Source organism: Alligator mississippiensis, chromosome 15 (assembly GCF_030867095.1).
Source record: "Alligator mississippiensis isolate rAllMis1 chromosome 15, rAllMis1, whole genome shotgun sequence".
NCBI classification, from domain to species: domain Eukaryota; kingdom Metazoa; phylum Chordata; order Crocodylia; family Alligatoridae; genus Alligator; species Alligator mississippiensis.
Window position 1 is genome coordinate 17,532,196 of NC_081838.1, and position 7,587 is coordinate 17,539,782.

Sequence of the window (7,587 nt, forward strand, 5' to 3'; positions counted from 1 at the left end):
ACATGTATATATGTGCACATGAATGCACACACATGCACTGTGACAGCGGAGCCAATTTCTGGGAGGGCACCAGCACTCCCCCACGCGTCGCCTATGGGTGTTCCCCTTGGATTGATGGGGAAGCTGAGGCATGGGGCACTTGAAACAAATTTGCAGAGGTCTTGGGAACTGGTGGGAAAACGACAGAGAGATCCCAGGATGAGAACATGAGACCACAGCTGACGTCTTGGAAGGAAGAATAGGAGAATCAGGCAGAGGTAGCAGATGACAGAACAAGGAGCAATGGGCTCAAGCTGCAGGAAGGAAAGCTGAGGTTGGATATTAGATGAACTGTCTCACTAGGAGGGTGGTGAAGCACTGGAACAGGTTCCCCAGAGGTGGTGGAGTTTCCATCCTCGGAGGTTTTTAAGACCTGGCTAGACAAAGCCTTGGCTGGGTGATGTAGTTGGGGCTGGTCCTGCTTGGAGCAGGGGGTTGGAGTAGATGTGAGCCCCGAGGTCCCTTCCCACCCTCAGTTTCTGTGATTCTGTGTCTCTGATGTTGCCGTGGCCTCCTTTGCTGTGGGGGTCAGGCCTCTGCCTGGGGGCTCCTGAGTGCATTTTAACCAGCTCCTCCCTGGCCTTGTGCAGCAGGGGTCAGACACGGCTGGTCCTGCCCTGAGCCGGGGCTGGACCAGAGGGAGAAGAGGGGAAGGCCCCCCTTGAATTGAATGGCTTGGGACAGAATCAGATGCTGCTTGGACAGCGCAGTGTGGGGGCAGGATTGGGCCCAGGGCCCCTCTCCAACTGCTATGTACAGCGCCGCACACGGCTTTGTGATGTCACACCCGTGTCATTCCATCGCCACGGAGACCGGGGGGGGCAGGTATAAATACCAGCGCTGGGTTCTGCCTGGTCAGTCTCGGCTCAGCCAAGATACTCACTGGTGTGCATCGGAGAGTGAGGAGGTTTTTGGGTTAATAGTGAGGAGCTGCTTACCTAGGAGTTGACATAGTAGCAAGTTCGAGGATGTTAGATAGATAGAAGGAGTTCAGATTGGAGTTAGATATAGCTAGTTTAGACCTTAGCTAGTTAGGATAGGAAATAGGGTAGCTAGGGTAGGCCCAGTGTGACTGCTCGGGGCGCCTCTGCCCCGGGCCCCGGGCCCTTTGCGGAGCCTCAGGCTGAAAAGATGGCATTGCCAAGCCCTGCTAGCCCGGCTAAGCAGCCTGTGGTGCCCTCAGTGCCCGAGCCCCAGCCGGCACAAGGCCCCTCGAAAACCACACTCGTGGTAGGTGATGGGGTGTGAAGAGCCAGAGTCCTCCCGCGGCGTCTGGGCATAGGAGCTTCTCCTGGGACCTGGGCTGCTGCTGCCCATTGCCAGGCCGAGGGGTGGGAGCGGCAGCCTGGCGGCTGGGCGCTGGGGAAGGGGCGGCAGGGGGCTTCTGCTGAGCATCTCTCCTCCTCCCCCAGCTCCCCCAGCTGCATGAAGCACGAGCACCTCGGGGGAAGGTGCTTCCACCGCCGCCTCCTGGCCAGCCCAAGGCCAAGGGGAAGGTGGCCTGGGTGCGGGCCCCAATGCAGCCCCTGCCCCAATTAGGGTATAACACCAGGACGATGCCGGTGCTCAAGCCCAAGATGAAGGTGAGTGGCTGGCAGAGCCATGCCCTGCGCCTGCTCCCGGCCCCTGTCTATCCCTCCGGACCCAGAAGAAGCCCAGAGGAGACCCCTTCCTTCCTTTCTTGCAGAACCTGCAGCAGCCACGGCCTGCCTACCTCGCCACGATGCCACATGGGGCTCACGATCTGTCCCCACCCGTTGACCAGCCCTATAAGCCAAAGACCACCCTGATTGTCACAACGGACTATGTCCGCGAACTAGTGTAAGGTGGCACATGCTTGGAGGTGCTGTCAGGCGCTCTGTGGTCTGCAGATACTCCGCAGAAGGGCTGTGGTGCCGCACTAGCCCGTACCACTTACACTGACCTCCTGGAGGGGAACTAAGCAGCCCTGAAACGCCTGGGTGGGATCGGAGAGGACCTGAGGTGTGGGGAAGCAGCTCCTGTGGCAGGGCAGGAGCAGCACAAACCGTCAGACATGAGCTGTGAGCCCTCCTCATTGATTTAAAACGAGAGGTGTCTCCACGTTGATCCCACCGGACGTAGGGCTGGACCAGGGGGAGAGGAGGGGAAGGACCCCGTGGGCCTGAACGGGACAGAATCAGATGCTGCTTGGACACCGCAGGCCCCGGGAGAAGCTGAGCGGGGTTGGGGGGGTTAGGGTTAGGGTTGGGCCAAGGGCCCATCTCCAGCCACTATGTGCAGCGCCAGGCATGGCTTTGTGATGTCACATCCATGTCATTCCATCGCCGCGGAGACGGGGGAGGTGGGCCAGCGAATAAACACTAGTGCATTTAGCATTCATTATTTATTATATAATATATTATGATTATTATATTTACCTGGTTCAGGGAAGGGAGACTCCATGCTCTGACACCGACTCTCCTGTGCCCTCTTGCCCATCCCCAGCCTTCCTAGAGAGAGACCGCCCCAGCAGACGCTCATCCTGAGCAGGGCAGAGTATGAGCGCATTAAGGCCCAGTGCGTCATTGAGGATCGGCAGGCCAAGGCAGCAGCCTACAAAGCTGAGAGGGACGCCACGATGGTAGTTGCCTCCTCTTGCTTCCCCTGTGCTAGGTGGTTTCGAGGCAGGGTCCCTGGTGCTGTGGGATGGGGTGGGCGTCTGCCAGGGCTGACCACGTGGGCAGGGGACCAGGTCCCTGCCTGTCAGGGGCTGCTAGCAACCTGCTTCTCCCCTCCAGGCCGCTGTGGCCCAGCGCAAAAAGGCCATGAAAGAGAGGATTCTTCTAAAGCAGAAGGTACAGAAGAGCGACCTGGAGAAGGAGGCCGAGGAGCGAGGCAACTACCTGCTGCAGCGGGCCTACAGGATGCGCCTGGAGCAGGAAGATGAGATCAAGGATATGGAGAAGGTGGGCCACGGGCACAGGCTCTGCAGCTCCTCTCTTCCCTGCCCCTCTCCCCCTGCTGCCCCTTTGCCCCCAGGCTCCAAGTGCTCTCCCCCAGAAGGCAGAGCCGTGCTGCATCTCCTTCCCTGGGGCCTGCCCCTGAGCCCTGCGCTCCCTTCTGCGCTCACTGGAGATGTGCAGACACCAAGAGACAGGCAAGGGGCTCCCCCAAGGGCACACACAGTCAGTGGCAGAGCCAGGAATAGGTCTGAGCCCTGCTCCCCACTGGAGCCCCCACAGCCCTGGGTCTCTTCTCCGCTCTGTGCCCCACATCTGGGTCCCTCTCCCCTGCTGCTGTTGCTGAGTGTGGTGCGGACCAGCCTGGCGCTCTGCCCTGCAGATGATCGTGGATGCCAGGTGCCATGCTGTCCTGGACGCCCAGATGATAGAGAAGCAGCAGATGGAGAAGGAGCTGAAACAGGAGGAGCTGCGCCTGGATCAGAACATGGAAGTGGAGCGCCAGAAAGTCGTCCGGATGCAGGAAGAGCTGGAGGAGAAGAGGAAGCAGGAGCTGATCCGGTGAGCGGGAAGGGTCTGCCCCAGCACGACCAGGCAGGGGCTGCCTCAAACACGGGCACTTCCCACGTGCAGCACCTCGCATGGAGGCCGAGATAGGCATGCCCCAGGCTCAGTCTCACCTGCTTGGCTGCTGGATGGCAGCCTGAGAGCAGATCTCGAGCCCAGCTGGTCTTGCAGGGGTCCTGCTGGCGAGGAGCCCGGGGCCAGCAGGCAGCACGTGCGACAATTCTTGTGTTTCACTCAGGGGGAGGCGCCAGATTGAGAAGCAAATTGAAGACAACGAGAAGGAGAGGGCCATACAGGCTGAGATGCAGGACCTGGAGGCCCAGCAGATACGGGACCACCTGCAGCAGCTGCACCTGGAAGAGCTATGGGTATGGATGGCACAGGCAAGGGAGGGGAGGGGTTCATCCTGGCCATCCCCATCATTGCGGATCTGGCCTCGCCCCACGTGCCACACAGAGCTGCACTGGCCCGGCTGCTCGAGGGCAGGGTCACCTCCCCAGTGCCCCGTGGGTGCCACGCAGCAGGGCTGCCCTGCACACCCAGGCTACAGTGGGTCTGGCAGGCTCAAGCTGGGCTCAGCACCATCCAGCTCCGGGAAGCTGCCAAGAAAGAAGTGACAGAAGTGGATCCGTGCTGGGGCGTCCCCCTGACATCTCTCTCAGTCCCTCCACTTGGACCCTCCTCAGGACTTGGAGAAGAAACGGCTAAAAGAAAGGGAAGCCCACGCGGAGGATTTCCGCATCAACGAACAAATGCTGCTCTACAAGGAGAAGAAGCTGGAGCAGGAGAGGCTGGCTGACCAGCGCGTCCTGGACTACCAGAAAGAGAAAATGGTACGGGTGCAGGGGCAGGGGCCTGCGGAGCCCAAGTGGGGGCTGGAACGACCCGCTCTGGTCTCAGCATGGCTGGGCCGAGGGGAAAGCACTAGAGAGCCCCGTGTGCTGACGGGTACAGGCAGCATGGGGTTGTGTGGGGCTGGTGGGCACACGTGTGCACCTGCCACTGCCTGTGCGAGAATGCTGCACACGTATCAGTGACCCAGCACACACACACACACACACACACACACACACACACACACGTGACGCTATGAGGGGTCTGCCCATGTGGACTGGTGCGTTGCGGGGGGGGGTCAGTGTCTCAGAGCAGACCTGTGGCTCGTGGCTCACGGCTGTGCTGTGGCAGGCGCGGGAAGCAGATTTTGAGGCCCAGCAGGAAAAAGCCCGCCACGAGAAAGAGCTGGAGACGGCCCACCTGAGAGCCCTGCAAGAGAGGGCGCAGGATCTCCAGGCTGAGAAGGTAACGCACATGGCCGCCCCTGCCCTCGCTCCCTCCCGGCCTGTCTGGCAGCTGGGGACCCAGGGGAGCTGGGGACCGTGGCATGGCAGACCAAGCCCCGGCTGAAGCCCCTGGCAGAGCAGGTTGCAGGTGGGTGTGCAGCAGTCTGGGCTCAGGGGAGAGGACATTAGCTCTTCGAGGCAGCAGGCAAGGCTCCACAGCTTGCTTGACTCTGTCCAGCTTTGCCATGGCAGCCAGCACTACACGTGGAGCAGGAGGGAAGGAGAGTCCAGTGGGTAAAGGCAGCCCGAGGGTCGGGGCTGGCTCCCCGGGGGAGTGGGGCCAGCGCCTCAGCCTGGCTCCTTGCTGCCTGGGCCACGCAGTCAGGGCTTCCCTCCCGGCAGGATGCGGTCCGGGCCAAGCGGCACCAGGAGGCCAAGGAGCGAGAGTGGCGGCAAAGGGAGAAGGAGGCTGTGCTGAAAAAGTTGAAGACCCAGGCTGAGCTGCAGCAGAGCCGCCTGGTCCAGATGGCCCGCAAGGATCATGAACAGATGATCCAAACCAAGCGGGACCGCAGCTATTATGATCGGGTCCTCAGGTAGGGCAAGGAGCAGCCCGGCCTGGGGCAACATGTGGGTGGCAGTCGCTGGAGAGAGTGCCTGCGGGGGCACTGGGCTGCGCCCCATCAGGCGTGCCCTGTGCATCTCTGGCCGACCTGGGGGCATGAGCTTTGGTGGAGAGGACCCAGCTCAGGCAGACATAGGACCCCGTGTCTGCGAGAGGGGGACAGAGCAGCCCCTGGCAGGAAGGTCATGGCCCTGCCAGTTGGCTGTGGGCAGGACGGGCACTGCCCGTGCAAGGGCTGGGCTGGCACCTGTCACGGTTGCTGGCATCTCCCCCAGGGAGCAGCGGGAGCAGGCACAGAAGGAGCAGAAGCAGCAGGAGGAGAGGGCCGCCAAGCGAATGGCACACGGTAAAGCGGTGCGGCGCCAGATGAAGGAGCGCCAGGAGCAGCTGGTGCAGGAGCGGGCCGTCTGCTTCGAGGATGGGAAGCGCCTGCAAAAGGAGATGCAGAGGCACGCCGATCGCATTGCCCAGCTGAAGAGAACGAGGATGGAGGAGCTCCGGTGAGGGGGGGCTGCAGGGGTGACCGTGGGTGCTGGTCACAACTCGTGCTGTCTCTCGCTGCCTTCCCCCTTCACCACGTCCTGGGGCAGGCCAAGCCCCTGACCCTTGCTGGGTGGTGCAGCAACGGGGCTGGGGCCCAGGCTGTTGGCTGAGGGCAGGGCAGCTGCAGCAGGGCTGGCCAGGGCAGTGGGGGGAGGCAGGTCACTTTGCCGTGTGCTGCCCCAGCTACCGCTCCTGGCACCTGCTCTGAGCCTCCCTCCTGCCCCGCATGCTCCCTGGGGGTTGGGTCTCCCTGAGGGAGCGAAGCTGGAGCAGAATCCCTCCACCCGGGCTCAGCCATCGCTTGTTGTCACCAGGCAGCCCCACTCCTGGGGGGCCGCAGTGCCAGATGTGTTGCTGGGCCCCTTGGGGCTGGCTCCGGGCCCTGGCACAGCTGGAGACCCCGTGGCCCCGTGCAGTGTCCTGTGCCAGGACAGCGTTTTGGGATCTTACTGTTTTTTTTCCTATTCCCAGAGCCACCGGTCTGCCCGAGAGGTACTGCGTAGGTGTGGAGTACAAGGCCTTGAAGCCAGGCCCCAAGCACTGAGAGTGTCCATTCGCTGCCCAGCCTGCCCCGGGGGGCTTGCAGGGAGTCGCATGTGGCCTCCCCCCGGCCTAGACTGTAAATAGTTTTAGGTTTAGACATAGTAAATAAAGCTGTTAGCAGAGCTGGCCGTGTCTGTTGCCATCACTCACCTGAGCCAGCCCGGCTTGCTGAGTGGATCCAGCTGGGACCCCTGTGGCTCAGCCCTGCGCTGTGGGCCCTGCGGGATGGGGTCTGGGCCTCTTGTGCTCCACAGGGGCAGGGGTGACAAAATCAGACAGCTTGCATCTCCACGGGCATGCACAGTCCTGTGTCCTGGCTGCGCCAGAGCCCTGGGTGCCTGCTGGGCAAGGCCTGGGGGTTGTTTCCGTGGGCCACCGGCCAGAGCTGCGCTTCAGCGCAAAGCTGAGCCCTCTTGGTGCCCAGGCCCCGAGCCCTGGGTCCTGATTGTCAGGGAGGGGCACAGGCTGGGCCCTTGCTCACGGCCGGGGGACATGATCTCCCTGCCCCACTCACCCGCAGTGAGGAGCGCCCAGACCAGCACATAAAAGCAGTCCCTAGCACAGGTCACCAGCTGGCGCCAGCCCTCTGCTCACACGTGTGCTCCCTGCTCCAGCTCCACCTGCACAAGGTGTGGGGTCAGGGCTCTGCGGAGCACTGCCCCGTTCCTGCTGATGCAGGTCTGCTTCCCACCCAACATCCCACCCTCTAGCTAACAAGCCTCTCAGCAGGCAGGGATGGGGGCAGCAGCAAGGGGATCATCAGGGGGATCAAAGGGGAGAGGGCCCCTGCCTCCATCACATGAGACTCCCTGCCGCTTCCAGCAGAGTCCCAGGAACTGTACACAGTGGCAAGGAGCGGGGGAGGGCCACCTGGGGTAGAATATCAGTATCCCCGAGCCCTTCTCTTCCAGTGAGCTTGAGAGAACCCCATTACAGGAAAAACAGCATGCAGCTAAATGTTTCACTGGCCAGTCGTCTAGAACTAGACGAGGGCAATAAACAGCTTATGTCTGACTCCCAACCCCCTTCTTGCATCAGGCACCAAACCCAGGCATCCTGCCACCCTGCC

At 61.9% G+C, this 7,587-nt stretch overlaps 1 protein-coding gene across 1 annotated transcript; it reads left to right on the forward strand.

The window, feature by feature from the left end:
- Positions 1-1,456: 1,456 nt before the first annotated feature.
- LOC102560837 (cilia- and flagella-associated protein 45) lies at positions 1,457-6,633 on the forward strand. The gene is made up of 11 exons (XM_059718592.1): positions 1,457-1,622; positions 1,727-1,860; positions 2,506-2,641; positions 2,799-2,966; positions 3,343-3,521; positions 3,766-3,895; positions 4,214-4,360; positions 4,713-4,826; positions 5,210-5,403; positions 5,708-5,932; positions 6,447-6,633. The coding sequence occupies exons 1-11, from the start codon at positions 1,557-1,559 to the stop codon at positions 6,517-6,519; spliced, it is 1,566 nt and encodes a 521-aa protein (XP_059574575.1). The 5' UTR covers positions 1,457-1,556; the 3' UTR covers positions 6,520-6,633.
- The last annotated feature ends 954 nt before the right edge of the window (positions 6,634-7,587 follow it).